Raw genomic sequence first — 20,400 nt, 5'->3', positions numbered from 1 at the left:
ATCGGGAGCGACTGGTGGGGGGACTACAGTGGCGTATTCGTGAACTTGGAACGAAAGAAAGTGTACCGAGAGCACGCGTGGGAGTTCCGTTAATCCGCAGGACTCGCCGAGCGACGGTCATTGGCGCGGCCAGCCGTAAACTACAATTATTATCCCCGCGAAACGATGTTCAGCGGCAGCGCTGCGTATCGCACAAAACTCTTACAACCAGTTCCTGCGGCTTTTTTTTTATCTCCGTAGGCTAAGTTTCACTCTCACGGCTCGGGCCTTATGATTCAATCCGAGCACAAAGCATTTTGGCGAGGAGTCAAGCCGGAGAGAAAAATGAGCGGCGCGTTCATCTCGACGTAAGAATGTAAGGATTAGGAAGGTGTTTCAGCGAAGAGAGAAGGATTCTCTGATTTAAGCGAAGTGGCGGAGTAATATTCAAGCGCCCCTCCCGAAATTACAAGCATAATTTCTTTAATCGCGCCTTCCAAATTTCATTATTATACGATCATCTTGAACTCCATTATTTTATTATGCATATTTATTTTGAGCGACATCAAATTCTTTCGCATTCAAATCAAATTAATACTCCGGCGTTTTCGTGTCCTTCGCTCGCTCGTGGCGTTGATTTTTCAAAAGCAGCTGCCAAACATACGAACGCTTGAGAGATCCTGCGCCACTGGACCCAAGGGTCTGGCCCGGATCCTGCAGCCTCTCTCGTGACGACTGCACGCACGAACCCGCCTTTTATCGACGTTTTTCCTTCGCCGGGCGAAGGCAATCTAGATCTATTGAATTTCTTCAGTTTCCTTGCACTTCTTCCTTCGCGCCCGACTAAAAATCGGTATCGGCATCGAATTAGTTCTGATATTTCACTCTTGAAGTTTTGCTCGGCTGGCCAATCAGCCAGCCAATTACGCGAAACCGGGAAGTCTCGCGTCTTTCGCAAGAGCGGCTTCTTCGTTAGCGGAAGTGAATTCCGCAAGGGCAGGAAAAATCCCGAGGACATTCTCGTCTCGAGCCAATCAAAGACGCCGCCGAGGATGTCGTAGACGATCCTTTACTGAATCCTTCGGCTCCTCGCTGCCTGGAAATCCTCGTTATTCAGATCTTATCCGAATTATTCGAATCTCCAGATGCTTGGATGCTGGTGGCGTTGGATACCTTTTTTCTCCTCGAATTTTTTAATCTTCGAACTCTAAAATATTTATATGCTTGTGAGAAAACTCTAGACGCTTGAAATTTTTAAGTTTTAACATATTGGAATTTTATCAATATTTTGGAACCGAAAATGATTAAGCGATGGGGAACGCAAACAAGCTTAAAAATAATTTTAGCCGGAAAGATTATTCAAAATCTAGTAATTTTTTACTTCTACCGTGACAATTATTCAACTCTAATCAATTTATATTTATTAATATTTTCAACAACTCTAATTAATCGGTCAATTATTTTACTTTGGACATTAAAAATATTTTGAATACTTCTTTGATAAGCAATTAACTTGATTACTTAAATAACGTAGACTCGAATGGTATTTTGCACGAGGAACGTCCTCTTAGGCATCGTCTACGAGTTGGCAAGGATGCTGGCTCTCGAAGGGAAGACGAAGGGCAGAGACGCTTTGAAAGGCGGACGCGCGTTCAAGACGGCCGGTTAATACTGTACATTAAGAGAAGAGACAAAAGGCGAAACAACAGTCTGACTTTTAATAAGCGGGATCGCGGGATTGGCTAGGCAGTTGGCTCCAATCAAGTCCCGAGGTCTCTTCGTCTCTGCATCTATGCCTCCGGGGCCTTTGGCCGCGCATGAGCGTACATATACGTGGTCCATGAATTAAGCCCGCCGTATGATGAATCATTATTATCGCCACATTTATTGTTATCGCTGCCCTTGTCTTCGTTATTCGTCTTCGTTCCTATTTGTTTCCCATCTTCTCAGTGTGGCTTTCCGATAAAGTAATCTCCCCGATGATATTTATTGAGAAAACATATCGTATTTAATCTATGATATATGACTCATTCGGGATGATAATTGATAAAACGGCGATGCAGGCGCGAGGAATTATTTAATAGGTGATAATAATAAATTTATGGAATTTCGAATCGGCTGTCTTATCGCGAGTGAAAATATTTTATACCGTTAACGATATCCTCGCGCGTTCTTGCGTCTGTGACGTCTAGTTTCAAAATTGCGAAGTGTCTCTCGATTCTTTCGCGTTTCCGAGAATCGTGCAGTGGAGAATTCTGCAGTGAGGTTTATTTTATGCGGAAAAAAAAAAGAGAGACAAGTGCGTAGAGAAGCGACGAGGCCGTTCTAGATAATGTTAAGTCCACGTGACGTGCGTAAAAACACGCACGAAGGCTGCATTTGTATGCGGGCGAAATCGTCGCGGTGCAGACTCGTCGGTGACGTGTACTGATTTTGCATTCCGTTCCACGGAAACCGATGATCTTCTCGATCGCGATCGGCCTTGGCCGGAGAAGTTCGATTTCTTGAAGGAAAAACGAGAAGTGCAGCACGAGCGTCGCAATTTCTCGTCAGGTTAAATCATCGATCGATCGCGGTGGAAGCTTCCTTGAAAAAACAAGCGGTATTAATCGTCGTGACGACGCGATTGCGTCACGCGGCGGCAGCCTATATATGTAAATTTCACGTTGAAATTTAATGGTCGCAGCGTATCGACTCGAGATTGTCTCGTTGACAGTAAATTATGATCGTTCTATGAACGCGCGTATCTTTCGAGTTTCGCCTCTTTAAGTGCTCCGATTTTTGCTTCTCAAAACCGATTAAACCCTTCACTGTTTTTATTTTCATCTCCATTTCCTCTTTATTCGTCAATCTCTTACACCTCGCTTCGTATCGCGGAGCTCCGTCGGGCTTGTCTCGTATAATATACACTTTTACCTTTCGGTCGTGCGCGAGAGATAATTACGGAACTCTCGAGCGTATTTTAGCTGAAATCTAGATCGTTCTCTCGCTTTTGTACCGTTACCGATCGCTTCGATACAGCAGAAGCGGAGAAGCGTGACTTTTCGGCCGCCCGGTACATCGATCACCCGGACTGAAAAAGATGACAGACGGGATAGCGAGTTCTTTGCGCGGATTTCGCGATTCGATAAATCGCATTCTGTGCCTCTAACCAGGAGATCTCGTCATCTCGTCTATTTACCGATTTTTTGCCGCTCCGAGCCGCGGTAGTTGTAACATGTCGCGTTCGACGACGGAGCGCGCCCCGTGATTTATGAAGGTTGTTTTACTTCGCCGCTCCCGTGCACGTCGTCTCCCAGCTTGCATTACGTAACATTTATAACGTCGAATCGCGATTCTCGTGAAATACGCCGTAATTATCTTGCTCGAGCGACGTGATATCGCGCATTAATAATAAGCGCGTTTGATCCCCTCAATTTGCTACTGATAATAGAGCGGCGATACTCGAGCATTAATGCGAAGGAGATAGCTAGAGTGACTGCAACTAGATTAGAATTATACGATTGATATTTTGCAAATAATAAGAGCGTTCGATAGCTTTTTTCAGAGAATTCTGCCATTAATCAAAATTCAGCACCCGATTTTTTTAGATGTCGAACTAAAAAAGAAATCAAGTTCGCAGTTAAATCGCAAATAGAACACAGATTTCATTAATCGAAATCTAATTTTATATTATTCATGCTTCAACTAAAATTGCAAAATAGAGTCATCTAACACGTTCGCTTATCGTTCGCCTTACAATTTATAAGATTAATCCGAGGGCTGTCCGTACTTGCTTTGCTAAGTGCAGCGGTCCGCGTTACACGCGGCCGCGTATCTTTATCTGATGCAGATGTCCCGATGCACTTGGCAATCAACGTGGCGGTGCAATTACGCGCGCGCGCACGCGGCACGCTCCTGTCGTGCTCCGAAAGTAAATGGCGGACTTTTTTTCGGCGCGCGTTTTGCGCGTGCTGAGAGCGGCGGATAACATCGACCGTCCCTCGCAACGGTCGCAGGAATCTGTAATTATTTCGTCGGTGCTCCCGCGCGTCGGCCGGTCAGCGTCCTGTTCGCGGGAATTCCGTAATTATTGTCGCACGAGCCGCAGCCGTTGCACTCCTCGCATTGTGCACGTAGCGTACAATGTGTCTCGAATACGTTGCGCGAAGAATTACACGTTGTGTACGTAGCAAATGTTGTGAGAAGGGTCGCGTTTTCTTTCGTCGTCGCAAACGTCGGGAATCGTTGAATTTGTGCGAAGCATCCGTAATTTAGTATTTTATCAGGCTGGACTGCGAGAATTGTTAGAGCGCGATTGCATTATTTATTGCCAGTTATAGAAAAATTTACACTTTGAATTGTAAAGAATTTCTTAACATTTAATCCTCCTAGAATTCTATTCGTCATTTTTCGTGAGAAATCAAAGAGCGAATCAAAAGTCAATACTCGGAGAGGAGTTTAAACACACGCGCGTATGGAGGTGTTTAGAAAGCACTATTGTTATTTTTTAGAATGCATTATAACGCAATTCTAAATATTTATTGATGAATATTTCATCGTGGTGGAAGATAAAAAGGATCTAACGGAAGGGAAGAAGCGCTGTAACGAGGCGAGATACCGGCGACGTATCGACGTCTCTCAGGATATTAATATTTATGAGGCTCCGCCAGCGAGGAGAGAGAGAGAGAGAGAGAGAACGTGCAGTCGCTTGCGAGAAAGCGAGCGCACCTGCGTCACGCGTGTTCGTTGCGTATGCACGCGTACGCGCGCATGTACGAGAGGACAAAGCCTCGTCGCGGAGACGTCATTTTACGAGAGAAGCACGAGGGGAGGAGACTTCCTCCGCGCAGTACATGCGTGACATGCGTGTTCGACTTTTATTTGCCTCCAACAATCGCCCATCTTGCACGCTCGCCTTGCACTTCGCCCTTTGCACTCCCCCTTTCTTTTATTCTCGCCCCTTTTCTCGTTCCTCGAACGAAAATTGAACGTTCGAAAATGCTACATCAACTCGAAATTAACGATCGGCCATCTTCCCGCGATTTCACCGAATATACATTTCTTCCCAACACTTCATGTGCCGATTCATGATTACGCGATCGTAAATTTTGTCGCAAAATTCTGACGTGGAACTCGAGATTCCACGGAATTTCCCGGAAACGAGATGGATCGTCCCGATCTGCGACCGTCCCGGAAGCCGCGTCCTCGACAGATTACCGCGTAGTCGCAATAAAGTCGAGCGCGAAACGGGGAGTCGTAAAGGCAAAACCAGCCGCATCGAGATGGAGAGTGAAGGAAGCGGAAGAAGAGGAGAGCGGAGGGGGCAAGTGGGGCGGAAGGGGAAAGGGGGTTAATAACCGCTAATTATCGGACGGCGAAAGGTCCGGCGATGACTGGACTTTTCTACTTCGCGCCGTCTTTTACGCCGGTCGCGCGATTCCTCGCGCAAATACGCACGAATCCGCTCGAATCGCGAGGACGATTTATCGATGTTTTACCAGGACAGTCGTGCGGCGTCCTTGACACGCGAGCCGCGCGATTTAATCGGAACGCGAAATATTTTGCGCCGCGTAAAAATGCGTGAGTTTGTAGATTGTTTCCACTTCGCTCTCTTTTCACGCGTTCTGATTTCGCGTGGCACGGTCGGCCTCGCAATTGCGATCACGAAGAGCTCTCTTTCGCTCGTGGCCCGCGAGCCGTGTCGACCTCGACCGCCCGTTTTCCAACGCAGGAGAGCCGTATATCATCCGCAGGACGCCTCGCGTCCGCCCGAGAGAGTATCCTTCCGCCGCAAACGTTAATTGAATCGCGCGCTTCGGAATGGAAGTGAATAACTGACCGCTTTTCCTGGTTCGCTCCTGCAACTCCGCCCGAAGAAGGAACGCGCTCCGGCCGCGAAAGAAAAGCATCGGGAGCCGATTCGACGGTGTAGTTGATAAATTGGAAGGCTATTCTCTCTCCGCGGAGAGAACGCCACTTGCAATTTCCCGTGAAAGTTGCGGTTCTGCTAAAAAATTACGAATAAATACAGATTAGTGTAAAAGTCGACGCGGCCGAGATCGCGGAAATTGTTAAAACGCGGAGAACTTCAAATCGGAGATATAAATGAGATACTAATTGAATTTTTTATCGGGTATAAAAATTATAATTTATGAATAGTACGCGCGATTCGTATAAAACGGTGCAAAAATTGTGCAAGTAGCGATTGCGGAGTTGAAACGGAATCGCAGATCAAGGTCGCAAACTGCCTCTTATAAAATTCAACATTTATTTGGGGGAGAGAAATTTATAAATAATATTTAAGACTCGGAAATATTGAAATCCACTTTTCTCGTCCTTTTTTTTTCTGTGAAAGATGTGACTGTAAATTTTTTATTATAAAGAGCAAATAACTGCGCGAGCAACGACTTGAATTTGAAGAAGCGACTTTTTTTTCTCGCACAGCCTCCGAAAAGATGTTTATTGGCAATTTCACGCATTGCCATATCCATCATCCCGTTACCGCTTCTCGTCCGCACGTCTGTAAGCGTTACAAATTGCTTGTAATGCCCGTCGTTACATTACGCTACGCGCCTACGAGCCGCGTTAACGACTGAAAAAGCGAGTTACTGCCTCATGCTAATCAACGACAAGATGAACTTTGATTACGTGACGAGCCAAGCGGTGCTCCTTCTTGGATTGCGCGTGGTATGGCTGAATTTATTAAAATTCAGAGGAAACGCCAAATGGCATTTATGCTAATCGCACCGTGCCGACAAAACGGACATCTCAAATTTGCCTAGCTAAATTATTTGTTTCTATCGTTGACATTTTTTTCGATCGTCTGTTTGTACAAAGAATTAAAAGTAAAATAATGAAAAATTACTTCTTAATAATCTTTCGGTTTCAAAATAACAAATTATATTGTGATGCTTTCTAGATATTTAATTATTTCGATATTTTAGTACAAATAATATCGCTTTCTCTCGCAATTATGTATCTTTTTCTAATTTTTTTTTTTACATTTATGCTACCGCGAATACTAAATTTTAATTAAATATGCAGTGAGGGAGGACGAATTTATTCATAATTAACAAGCAGCTAATTATACATTGTTAAATGCTGATTTTCAAATACGCGAGCGTCGTGATAGAATTAATTAATTACTCAATTAACATTTCCGGGTTGCAGTCCTTTCTGCAACCATCTCCGAGTTCCCGTTCCGTCGAGCAATTCAATTAAGCTTCGGTGAATGCAGATGTATCCCGAAACCGATCGATTAGTTTGAACTAAGATACCTGGCATCGCTCGTGCGCCTCGCCAGATGGTCTTAATCATCTCCACGCAGCCACGAGATGCTGCCAGAAGACTCCTTATCGCGCCGTACTCATCGCTCGCGATAAGCCAATACCGCGCCGGATGATTCCGGGTCGATCTGGGTCGTGAATCTTTAAATATTACGTCTGACTTAGCGCGTTAACCCTTCCGAAGCACCGAATTAACCCTTCGATGCGCCATTCGTCTTCGCTATTCTCGTCATCGGCGCTAATTTATTTCGCGACGGGTAAGTCGATCAAATGGCGAAATAATTCGGAACGATTCGCTTTCCAGTCGGTCGGAATATTTAGACCCCGCGAGAGATCGCTCGCAGCCGCGTTGCGTCACCGCGACTCTCGAGACTCAACTGTGTTATCAGTATTGCTGTTACGACAGCTGCTCCGTTAGGCGCGACCTCGCATGTGTGATCTTCTTTAAACTGCTAGAAGATTAATCTGCGCACGCTTACGTTAGTCGATATTGGGTCGCGTTATCAAACGGTTCTATTCGGACTAGTTTTATTTAGAAAATTCAAGAGAGTAAAATTGTGGAAGTGAAATAGAAGAAGTATGATGTATTGAATATAATTCTTATTATTATTTACAGAATCTTAAATATATCTTTTTGAAAAATAAACTTCATATATTCCATTATACTTTTTTTAATTATAATTAGAGATTTATTAATCATTTTTTTATATTTCTCAAGATTAATTTGTAATGAACAAATAACTTTATTTTTAAATAACAATAAATTATTTTTCTTTATTATATTAAATATCATACTTTTTATTTTTAATATTATAAATAAAAAAATATATTATTTTAACCTAATATATCAAACAAAAGATACTAATACATTATAGTAATAATTTAATTGAAATGAGATTGATAAGAAATCTAACGGGACTAATAAAATGTGAATGAGAAAGAAAGGTTGAGAAGATGAGTTTTTATCGCCTGCTTAAGCAATTTCTTTCCCAAAACATTGCATGATTCGTGAAGAGAAGTGCAATCGCGAACGTATCAGAGGGACGAGTTCGTCGTTTGCATCAATTTCCGCATCGATACTCCGGCGGAAGATTCCGAAATAATTAATGAATTATTCATGCAGAGATCCGTCAGCTGAAATCGTGCGTGAAGGTCATCGATCCGCGATAGACTGCAATTTTTTGCGGACAGCGTTGTCGTGGAACTTTATCCGACCAAGTGCTTCAAAACTTTGCATAATGTCTAAAGCTCCACGTCGTCATAAATCTTGTATCGCAAGGAAGAGACGAGAAAGAGGGAATTTAATTCAATTCAAACTTGGCGCGATAAAGCCTGAACCATAAGAGCTATCGTGTTTCGAACCTGAAATATTACAGCAGCATCGTAGAGTTTTTCTCGAAAATTCAACGATGCGATACACTCTTCGCGGAAATAAAAACCAAAGTATTTCTTTCCAAGAAAAAAAAGTGAAGAACAATCGAAACTTGTTGTGTTGCCCGGAGATGCGCGCACCTTGGAAAGTGTTCACCATGTGAATTTGCGCGCACTCGCTCTCGCGAACGAAAGTCGATAAGAAACACGTCGCCAGGATGGACCTGAACGTGTGCTCGCGCCGCGTTCACGACGGCTACGCGACGATACGGTCGCGCGGCAGGCCGCGCGCCGTCTACCGCTCCGACTCCGAGGAGCTGCTGAAGGAGGCAGGTGGCCCGTACGATCTGCCGCGCGGTCTCTCCAACTTCCGGGTGGTCGCCGAGGACGGGCGGCAGGTGCCGCGGTGGTCCGACCTTGGCCGGGACCGGTCGCTAATCGAGAATTACGGCACCCTGCGCGCCGCGAGATCGCGAGATCTCGAAGAACCGCGGAAGGTGACGCTGAAGACGTTCTGCAGGCGCGACAGAACCGGCAGCGGCGCGAGAAGCGGCGCCGCGCCGGGCGAGCGTCAGCGTCCGCGCGAGAACAACGGCAGGAGCGATCGTTCGGTCGACGCCGATCTCCGCGATCGTTACGAGCGCGGATCCGAGAACCGTCCTCGTTACGGCTGCGATCGGCGCGTGTACGACGCAGTGCCGGCGGAGAGCGACACGGCGACCTTGCTGAAGCCCTTCTACGTGGCCGGCAGGATCTCTCTGGAGAACGGTTTCGCCACCGTCGACGACAATCGGCAGGACGCGTACAAAAAGTGCGGGAAGGACGTCGAGAATCTGAGCAATCGCTCCGCGCGCGACTCGAGGAACAATTATGTCTTCAAGGATGATCCCGACGTCGAGACGGGGAGGCGGACGAGCATCCGGGACTTGGAGAGCGTTAAGAGCGACTTGATGAAAGGCGCGAAGGGCATCTCACTGACGAACGAGTCGGACAGCGCGAAACGCGGATCCTCCAAGGACCGGCAGCCCGTCTACGCGATTCCCCAGGCGCTGTCCAAGTCGAGACGCCGGCTGGTCGTGGTCGACGGAAACTACGTTCCCAGCGGCGATCTCTACCGCACCACGGCCAAGTACATCGAGGACATCAACCGCAACCTGGCGGAGATGGACAAGAGCTACGTGGAGATGAAGGGCAGCCCTAGAACTTACGGCGTGATCAACAGAATGGCGAAGAGCGAGCTGCAGGATAATCAGCCCGGCAATCTCTTCGGCTACGCGCGGAAGAGGGACATGGCGCCGATGCCGCCCATCAGCGCGGACATCGACGAGATCACCGAGGAGAAGAACGACAGGGAGTGCGAGAAGGACGCCAGGTGCTTTCGCAAGCCCAACTCCAAGGGCAGACTTCCGCCGAGGATCCTGCCGAGGTCGTCGTCCATCGAGAACACGTCCAGACACTCGACGGGATCCACCACCGCCTCCTCGAGCAAATCCACGGAGTCCTTGTACGCGATCAGCGAGTCCCTGACGGAGCTGCCGAAGATCGGCGATTCGAGCAGAACTGCGCAGGCGCCGGCGTCGAGAAGAGGCAGCTCGCAAGACCGAGCCAAGTCCGGCGCCGAGAGGGATATTTCGAAAAGAGCGAAAGCCGTGAGCTCGGGGTCGAAGGATTCGTCGTCCTCGACGGACGAGGACGTGACGATTTCGAAGGATCGAGCGCCGGTGATCGGCGCGATTCGCAGGAATCGCGCCCGAGTCGACCAGGCGGAGAAGCCGCTGCTGAGGAAGGAACGAGGTCCGAGCAGCGTCCTGGAGAGAGTCGCGAGTAAACTGCAGGCGCGATCCTCGGCAAATCGCTGGGCGGATCGTCGTTGCGACACGCTGCCCTCGCGCAAGCCCAGGATCTCCTCGAGACCGCTTCACAAGTCCAGCGAGGACGTGCTCGACGGCGAGAGGAATCCCCGTAAGAGCTCCACTCTGCAGAGATCCTGCTCCTACAACAGTGACGTGAGACGAAGCGCCGACGAGGACGAAGCCCGGCGCGGTCCCGTTTACGTGATGGACGCCACCGAGGTGATAATGAAAGGACAGCTGGAGCGATCCGGTCGCCTGCCCAGAACCAGACACAACTCCTTGGAGTCCGACGTGACGGACGGCAACGTCGCGTCGAACGGTTTCGCCACTCTGCCGAGGAGAGGAAACCTCAAAAAGGATCAAGCCGACACTCTCAGGAGATTCTCCGGCAACGGAGTGATTCTGGAGCCACTGTACGAACACGCGGTTAGTGATCCTGTGACGTCGCGAGGAGCGCAGAGCGTGATACCTTGGTGGGAGCTGGCCACCAGGAAGTACCGACATCGCAGTTGCCCTTCCTTGCAGGTAATTTAGAATCAATGAGTCCAATTAGGGACAGGCACGTTCGGTTTACGACTGTGTCCGGCGAGTTCAGTGGCTCTCAAAGTGAAGGCTATAATATTAATAATTATACAAGAGATGCCTGGAAATTGATCATATAAAAATATTGTTCATATTACTTATAAAAGCGTAAGAGAGAGAATTTTTATACTTCCGTTTTACGTTTTTATTAATTATGTAGAAGTACAAAGAAACGTAAGATAGAAAAAATTGCAGATATAAATTTTCAAGGAATTTTTGTAGCGAAATAAATTGCAATAAAAGCGTCAGTTTACACTCTGTGCAAGTCCGCAAATATGTTGAATGATAAATATTGCATGTAAACTTTTACGAGATCGTTTTGCGTCCGCTGAGGAAATTAGCGAAACGTGACCGTTTTACGAGGAATTAATTTAGCAGAACAAGTTATATTAGTGCGATAAACGGACGGTGCTCTTTGAAAACAACTTGTCCGCCGGTGTTTACATAATTAGCTCTGCGATGAAATTGTGTTGTGAAAGACGGATTGTACACAAAATTATGCTAATTGTCTCTCCATCTGAAACGTATTATGAAATACACCAGGAATATTGTTATCAGATATTATCAGACATGCAAATAATTTCTTCACTTTCTTCAAACACGATTGTGTAATAGCAATTGCGATTCGACATTATAAAAATCAAATTTATCAGAATCTCATTAATAAGATAAGAACTTTTCAGTGAAAAGAATATTAAAGGAAATATTGTGTAATGCAAGAAGGAGAAGAAACTTGAGACACTTTGCGGCTTTTGGATTGCCGCGCAAATTGATCAATTCGAGTGCAGCGGCTCCGAACGATTGCGGCAATGCGCACCGATGTAATTTACCGCGCCTTCTTTTCGACAATTGCTGCGGGTAGTTAGAGCAATAGAATAATAAATTCGATGGGGTCGTAGGACAAAATTGAGCTCCTCGCGTTGAGTGCATTTAGAAAGACGGCGGCGATATCGGCAATATCACTCGTGGTCTCCATTGAATAATTATCCGTGCATACTTGGGCGCTTCTTTTGCGGTCGTATCGCCGACGGCAGCAATGTCTCTCATTACTTAAAATCGTATATGTTACACCTCGCGTAAATTTATATCTTACGTAAATTTTATCGAGCATTTTTCAAGTACGCAGAGTTTCTTGAACTTTTCCTTAATAATTATCATGAATGAAATAAGGTGAAAAACGAATTATCTTGATGAAAGAAAATGGAAATAATTCGGACGAAGAGTTTTGAGAAGAAATTCGTGGCGAAAAACGTCTTGTTTAGCCAATAAAACAAAAAATATATATGTATATCTAGAACTAGAAACTTTAGTAGATAAAATAGATCAAAATTTTCTCTTAACAACGTTCTCTCTAAGAAAGATATTTTTCTCAGCACAGGGTTATTTATTACCGAGAAACTCAAGCCCGGAGGCTCGTAGTCCTAGCAAAGGAATTTTACGGTTGTTTACGGTAACCTTATTCTTTTTTCCCTTGCGATCGAAATAGCCCGGAGGTCGAGATGCCACGTGGTAGGAAAAATTGTCGGCGGGATTTGTGACAGGCTGTCGTGTTGTAAACGGTCCTGCGGGGCGTTGCTCCTCCTCCTCGTAACAGAGATTTATACGTTTCAGGAGTGCACTTTCGACCGGGTATCGTGTGCAAACATGCGATCTCGTACACGCATTCATTTTTCGAGTTTTTCCAAGCAAAATCATGTGTTTTTTTTCTCACATTACGATTGATGGCAGTGGTTTACGTTAACATGGGCATGTTGTTTACGGTTCTTATATTACTGAAACTTAACAGTTACGAGCAACACAGTCGTCATTGAAACGATACAAAGATTATTAACACGAATATTTGTTGTTTCAATGCTTCTCGTGTTAATAAAAATAATTGATTGCTAAAAATGAGAAGAACGTTGCAACGAATATTTAGAAAAACTGTTCGAAATATGGCAAGTGACAAAATAATTGAAAAGATTACTTTTTTAAGAAACTGAAAACAATCTAAATTTAATTTTAAAAATTAAATTAATAAACATTGTTTAAAGAAATTACAAACTTTTAATGATTAAACACGACTCGCCTCAATTGCTTTCGCTGAGATAATATTAAAATACAGTTACAAAGATTATTAACACAAATAGTTTTTGTTTCAATGTTTCTCGTGTTAATAAAAATATTGATTGCTAAAAATGAGAAGAACGTTGCAACGAATATTTAGAAAAACTGTTCGAAATATGGCAAGTGACAAAATAATTGAAAAGATTACTTTTTTAAGGAACTGAAAACAATCTAAATTTAATTTAAAAAATTAAATTAATAAGCATTGTTTAAAGAAATTACAAACTACACGATTATTATTCAAAAAGCATTTGAGCAAAGAACTTGAGATTAATTTTAATGATTAAACACGACTCGTTTCAATTGCTTTCGCTGAGATAATATTAAAATACATTTACAAAGATTATTAACACAAATATTTTTTGTTTTAATGTTTCTCGTGTTAATAAAAATATTGATTGCTAAAAATGAGAAGAACGTTGCAACGAATATTTAGAAAAACTGTTCGAAATATGGCAAGTGACAAAATAATTGAAAAGATTACTTTTTTAAGGAACTGAAAACAATCTAAATTTAATTTTAAAAATTAAATTAATAAACATTGTTTAAAGAAATTACAAACTACACGATTATTATTCAAAAAGCATTTGAGCAAAGAACTTGAGATTAATTTTAATGATTAAACACGACTCGTTTCAATTGCTTTCGCTGAGATAATATTAAAATACATTTACAAAGATTATTAACACAAATATTTTTTGTTTCAATGTTTCTCGTGTTAATAAAAATATTGATTGCTAAAAATGAGAAGAACGTTGCAACGATATTTAAAAAAACTGTTCGAAATATGGCAAGTGACAAAATAATTGAAAAGATTACTTTTTTAAGGAACTGAAAACAATCTAAATTTAATTTAAAAAATTAAATTAATAAGCATTGTTTAAAGAAATTACAAACTACACGATTATTATTCAAAAAGCATTTGAGCAAAGAACTTGAGATTAATTTTAATGATTAAACACGACTCGTTTCAATTGCTTTCGCTGAGATAATATTAAAATACATTTACAAAGATTATTAACACAAATATTTTTTGTTTCAATGTTTCTCGTGTTAATAAAAATATTGATTGCTAAAAATGAGAAGAACATTGCAACGAATATTTAGAAAAACTGTTCGAAATATGGCAAGTGACAAAATAATTGAAAAGATTACTTTTTTAAGGAACTGAAAACAATCTAAATTTAATTTAAAAAATTAAATTAATAAGCATTGTTTAAAAAAATTACAAACTACACGATTATTATTCAAAAAGCATTTGAGCAAAGAACTTGAGATTAATTTTAATGATTAAACACGACTCGTTTCAATTGCTTTCGCTGAGATAATATTAAAATACATTTACAAAGATTATTAACACAAATATTTTTTGTTTCAATGTTTCTCGTGTTAATAAAAATATTGATTGCTAAAAATGAGAAGAACGTTGCAACGAATATTTAGAAAAACTGTTCGAAATATGGCAAGTGACAAAATAATTGAAAAGATTACTTTTTTAAGGAACTGAAAACAATCTAAATTTAATTTTAAAAATTAAATTAATAAGCATTGTTTAAAGAAATTACAAACTACACGATTATTATTCAAAAAGCATTTGAGCAAAGAACTTGAGATTAATTTTAATGATTAAACACGACTCGGCCCAATTGCTGTCGCTGAGATAATATTAAAATATAGAAATATTCCCCCAAGGAACTTGAAAAAAAATGTGAAACCTAAGAAAGCAATTTGGGGAGACCTTGGACCTGAAAATAAGTCCTCGTGACGTTAATTACTAAGGATAACAGTGATCCTCACCCTTCTTTCTGCTTGAGCAATTACACCGGGGAGTACGCTGGGAACATTGGGGATAATTTACGTTGTGAACACGGTATAATCCTCGAAGCGTTACGACCTGAGCTAACTGGGCTAACAGTTCCCAGGCTGCAAAGAGCTGATATTCTTCTCAAGACAAGACGCCGTAAGATTTTGAAATTTTTTAGCCGAAAAGGTCAAGACGCGGATTCTGCAGGATTACAAGATTTTGGGGATCTTCTTTGCATTCTTTTCAGATCTTGTATCTCGAATTGCGTGATTCTCAATGAAAGTATTTTCATCATTTCGATCTCATCGAGAAATTACATTAGGCGCTGTAAGTGATTTTTTTACAAGATTTTTTGATAGATGCATTTCAAAAATGCTTTCTTATCACTTGATAATTCATTCGCTATATTTCTAATTGTGATCATCGGCGACGTTTAAAGTGAATGTAAATCTATATCCGATACTTGATAATTGGTGCATAAAATTGATTTACTATACATAGAAACTACGTGTAATAGCTGCAAAAGAAGCTGTTGAACTTCGCAGACTTTGATCGCATCAGCGACCTTCTAGGTCTTCCAGATGTCTTAAAGATCGCAGGCGTTTCGCGCTTATTCCGTAGAATATATCTCTCTATAATTTCTAATATTTAAGATCGAAACACTTTATATATTATACTCGACGAAGAAAATTTCAACTTTTTCGCCGCGGTACAATTTACGAGTAAAGTTGTTTCAAGCTTCGCCACTATTTATAAAATTGTTACACTTGCAAACATAATCAGGAAGCTTGAAAGACACGTTCATTGAGAATAAATACATCGGCCGAGATGCTCGCCCGCATCTCCGTCAAGATACATCGGTGTTCGCTCTGTTTTCCTTGTAGAACAAGGGACGTCATTATACATCGCGCGCGATGCATTTCGCTCTTCGGCACGTGCGTTTTTGCCGCAGGCTTCCGGTCCAGTTTTTAGCTCCGCCCGTCCTTGGCTCGGCCGACCCCCCTCGTTAGATTCGGTGCACAATGCGAAATCGAGACTTTTTCTGCGGGGAAAAATTACACATAAATTTATACATAGGATGCGTTGATAAAAAGTGATATCTGAAATTCTGAGAACAACTGCTCATCGAAATAAAGCCACCTTAATAAACTGTTTGTTTTATATAATAACAAATGCGGAACTTGTAAAATTACAAGTGCTATTATCTCAGATTTTTTGTTGAACTAAATAAATATGAAATAATATAGCGACAGCGCGGCAATTAGAGAAAGAGAAAAAATCAAGAGGCAATCAGTATCGCTCTAGTTTAGATTGTCGGGTGTTTCGTCGCGTGAGCGTTTTCTTGCTGTGCCACGGCTGATTATCTTCCTCACCTCGTGGCGAAGCGTTGAAAACATGTTCTTGAGAGAATAATTACGTGACAAGAAACACAAGTCGATAGCCTGACATGATGGGTGCTCCGTAAAAGAGACTACAACGACTATTGATCTCTATTCCGCGCGCTCATCGGAATTACCTCGTTAAGTGTTCCTCGAAATGTAATAATTATTCGAGATACAGCGAAATAAAAATGCAGCGACACTATTTCGATGTCATTTTTGTAAATCTGGAATAAAAAAATAAAATAACGGATTGTGATTTTGTAAATAATTGTTAAAACAGTTTGATATGAAGTTGATTTGTTGCGCAAAATAAAATTGTAGAATAAAATTATAATTCGGAAACTTATGTATTTATATTCTTAGGAAGAGAAATAACAAGATGTGTTAACAAAACGTTTCAGAAGTTGAAGATTTCATCTCATTATATCTTGGCAAAATTATACAGATATTAAAAATTGTGCTTCACTTTGTTTGTTTCAGGCACACGTGGTCTCAGCTTTCGAACAATCATTATCCAACATGACTCAGAGACTGCAACAACTCACAGCTACAGCTGAGAAGAAGGTAATAACATCAGTTTTTGACAATTTGTTTCGATTGAAAAATTTTGATCTTTTTCCAAAAATATCCCCAGATTCTATTGTGAAAATATGAAAGTACTTTGAGCTTAATCAACGTGTTGAATGAAGCCGCGAATTCACAAATGCTCTTGCTAACAAAAAATTCTGCCGACGACTTTTTAGGATTCTGAGCTTCAAGAACTCCGGGAGACGATCGAGAGGTTACGCAAGCAGAGCGCTGAAGCTGGATTGAACAACGCGGCTGCGAGCAACGGCCGGCGTCACACTTTGGGCGACTCCGAAACCGGCACCACCGGCTGCACCGGCAGCAGCAGCGGCAGCAACCATCATCAGGGCGCGTCGATGGCGAGGCAATTGTCCGCGGACAGTGTGACGTCCTTGAACTCGCTGAGCAGCGCCTGCTCGGCCAGCAGCAGTCATCACAAGAAGAAGGGCTGGCTGCGCAGCTCCTTCTCCAAAGCGTTCTCGAGGTCGCGCAAGAACCGGCACGGCTCGGTGTCCGACGCCGAGGACTGCAAGGAGAGTCCTGGCGGCGATCTGAGCGCCCCCAACAGCCCGAGACTGCCGACCGCGTCCAAGCACGAGTCCTCGAGGGGACAAGCCGCGAGGAGCAACGGCCAGAAGTCTCCGGATCACGAAAATCCTCTATCGGGAAGCAAGAGCAGCTCGGCGCTGTACAAGAAGGAAGACGAGGATGTGGACGAGCTGAAGAAGCAGTTGAGGGAGAAGGATCTCGTGCTGACGGATATCAGACTGGAAGCGCTGTCTTCCGCCCATCAGCTGGAGTCTTTGAAGGACACGGTCATAAAGATGAGGGTGAGTAGAGTGAAAGTGAAAAAAATTCCACCTCAAAGAATATTTCAAACTTTTGAACTGAAGAAAGCGCAACTTTTACGTGAAAGAATCCGCGCGAGTAGTTATTTATTTTTTTTTTTTTTTTATAATTTCCACTATAATCTGCACTTTTACATTTATCACTTTCTCCTTTCAGTACGAAATGCTAAACTTGAAGCAGAACAACGAGCGCCTGCAGCGACTGGTGACCTCGAAGTCGCTCACTTCCTCGCAGTCTTCTCTACCCAGCGACCCAGATCGGCGCTTCAGCATGACCGAGGTGGCGTCGAGCGTCGCGGCGCTGTCGAACGGCGACGCCAGTTCCACCGCCGACCAGCTGGAGGACCTCAGTGTCCCGGTCGAGCACGCCGTGCCGTCGAGCACGACCGCCTCGGAACCGGCCCTCGAGCAGGACACCGACGGCAAGAGGATCAACGTGGCCGTCTACCTCGGCAGCGAGCGCAACTTCAACTGCAATTTGGTCACCGGAAACTCCGTCGACGGCGGCATGGGCGAGCCGCCTCACTGCGTGATCGCCAGCGTGTGCATCAGCAACAAGACGAGCTGGGACGCGTTGGATTCCATGGTGAGACGCTGCTTCAAAGAGTACGTCTCTCGCGTGGATCCCGTGACGAATCTCGGCCTCGGCGTCGAATGCGTCGCCGCGTATCACCTCGGCGAGGCCTCCAGGTCAGTGTGGACTTGTGCTCACTTCCGGAGCTGACGAATAGTACAAGTCGAGAACTTTGATAACCTTAAATCTGCAAAATTCGGAACACAATAATTCTCAAACTAATTTTCGGGTCAAATTTCAATTCTAATCTGTAATATTCCGTCTCCAAACGCGTCTCTATTTTCATCTAAAACAATTTCTCTTTTCGTAGATGCACATCCGACTCTCAGCATCCCGAGCTGTTGCCTTGCGGCTACCTGATCGGTCACGTGAAGACTATTTACCTGGTGCTGTCAGGCTACTCCTGGCTGGCAGTGGACACGTTAATACCTCGCTCCATCGTTCAACGACTAATCTCTCTTTTAACGGAGCACCGCAGAGTGATTCTGTGCGGTCCGAGCGGCACCGGCAAGAGCTACCTGGCTGGCAAACTGGCGCACGCCTTGGTGGACACCGACAACGACACGAAGGACGCCGCCGCCGTCGCGACCTTCAACGTCGATCACAAGTCTAGCAAAGAACTGCGCCAGTATCTCGCGCATATCGCCGAGAGATGCGACTCGAACGCCGCCGACGAACTGCCTAGAGTGATCATTTTAGAAAATCTTCAGCACGCGGCGTCTCTGGGCGAGCTTTTCAGCGGACTCCTCGGAACCAGGCACTCATCGTGTCCCGCTATTATTGGCACCATGAGCCAGGCAACTTGCAGCACCACCAATTTGCAGCTGCATCACAACTTCAGGTATACTCGCGTTGCAAAGGCGCACATTGATTCTGCGTCTCTGTAATGCATTAGCTTCATGCGCTCTTAATTAAGAATAATGAAGAAACCAGATTTTTCATAACCTAATTGAACAGATGGGTACTGTGCGCGAACCACATGGAGCCAGTCAAGGGATTCCTGGGACGTTACCTGAGAAGGAAATTATTGGAGCACGAACTGCGCGAGTGCGCCGGGACGAGAAACGCGGAAATGGCAGCCGTGGTGGAGTGGCTGCCGCGTGTATGGCTGCATCTCAATAAGTTCCTAGAAACTCACAGCAGCTCCGACGTCACTATAGGTAATCGACTGGAAATATTCAAAGCGCATTCCTATCTCGGAATGTATAATGCAAAAGCTGCAACGAGATCTCGATGTCCAATTTATGGATAACAGATACGTCTCTGTTTTACCTTCTATTTTTCGTAAAATTCGTTTTTTTGGCTGCGTGGCTTGAAAAATCCTTTCAAATCAACCATCCGTAAGTGTATTAGCATATGTACTTTACTTACAGAAAAGGACTTTTTATTCTACACAGCCAAAAAAAAGTTAAGTGTATTTGAAAAAAATAGGTAAAACAGACCACTTTAGGGTCCCCTTAATGATATAAGATTGATGCAAATGAATCTTGATCTAAAAACTTGCAACAATTTTATTCTGTTTCTTGAATTTCTCTAATATCCAAAGTAATTTCCGAGCGTGTGAAGCGGATTTGCCATAAAATTTTATTCGCGCTCAGCCGAGAAGTCTTACTTTGAACTCATTAAATTCATTAGGACCGCGACTCTTCCTGTCGTGTCCGATGGAAGTGGCCGGCTCTCAGGTATGGTTCACCGATCTCTGGAACTATTCGGTGATACCTTATCTAGTGGAGGCGGTTAGGGAAGGATTAACGCTGTACGGAAGACGCGTGAGCGGAAACGGAAACGGCGAGCCCACGTGGGAAGATCCCGCGCAATTTATCACGTCTAGTTATCCATGGCTGTCGACGCATGCCGTGCACGGCGGCAGCGACGCTCTCCTGCGCCTCAGACCCGAGGACGTGGGATACGACGTCGTTTCCAGCGGACACACTTCCGGCGTGGGAGCCTCCAGCGTGAAGAGTCTCGGAAGTACCCACAGCGACACCGAAGGAGATCCTCTGGTGAGCGTTCGAAATATTTCGAAACTTGTGAGAAGAATATGAATATTTGAGATTTGTGAGACT

The 20,400-nt window shown here is 43.9% G+C and overlaps 1 protein-coding gene and 1 long non-coding RNA gene across 7 annotated transcripts in view; one reads left to right on the top strand and one right to left on the bottom strand.

Annotated features, from left to right (window-relative positions):
• The window catches only part of sick (sickie), a 311,918-nt gene that overhangs the window by 289,057 nt on the left and 2,461 nt on the right, over nucleotides 1–20,400 (top strand). For all 6 annotated transcript variants that reach the window (XR_010890838.1, XM_067357560.1, XM_067357558.1 and 3 more), the window contains 6 exons: nucleotides 16,826–16,909; nucleotides 17,089–17,742; nucleotides 17,918–18,450; nucleotides 18,645–19,175; nucleotides 19,292–19,494; nucleotides 19,970–20,337. Coding sequence is in view for 5 of the 6 variants with exons in the window: in XM_067357560.1 (XP_067213661.1) it covers nucleotides 16,826–16,909; nucleotides 17,089–17,742; nucleotides 17,918–18,450; nucleotides 18,645–19,175; nucleotides 19,292–19,494; nucleotides 19,970–20,337 (2,373 nt within the window). In the remaining variant the exon portion in view is untranslated. The remainder of the gene's footprint in view (nucleotides 1–16,825; nucleotides 16,910–17,088; nucleotides 17,743–17,917; nucleotides 18,451–18,644; nucleotides 19,176–19,291; nucleotides 19,495–19,969; nucleotides 20,338–20,400) is intronic.
• LOC137000570 (uncharacterized) lies at nucleotides 631–1,644 on the bottom strand. The gene is made up of 2 exons (XR_010890843.1): nucleotides 1,501–1,644; nucleotides 631–1,186 (listed from the first exon to the last, which is right to left on the bottom strand). It is a non-coding gene; the product is annotated as an uncharacterized lncRNA (long non-coding RNA).

This window comes from Linepithema humile, chromosome 6 (assembly GCF_040581485.1).
Source record: "Linepithema humile isolate Giens D197 chromosome 6, Lhum_UNIL_v1.0, whole genome shotgun sequence".
Taxonomy (NCBI): Eukaryota; Metazoa; Arthropoda; class Insecta; order Hymenoptera; family Formicidae; genus Linepithema; species Linepithema humile.
The sequence above is the reverse complement of the archived record's forward strand: the minus strand, read 5'-3'. Positions and strand labels throughout refer to the sequence as shown.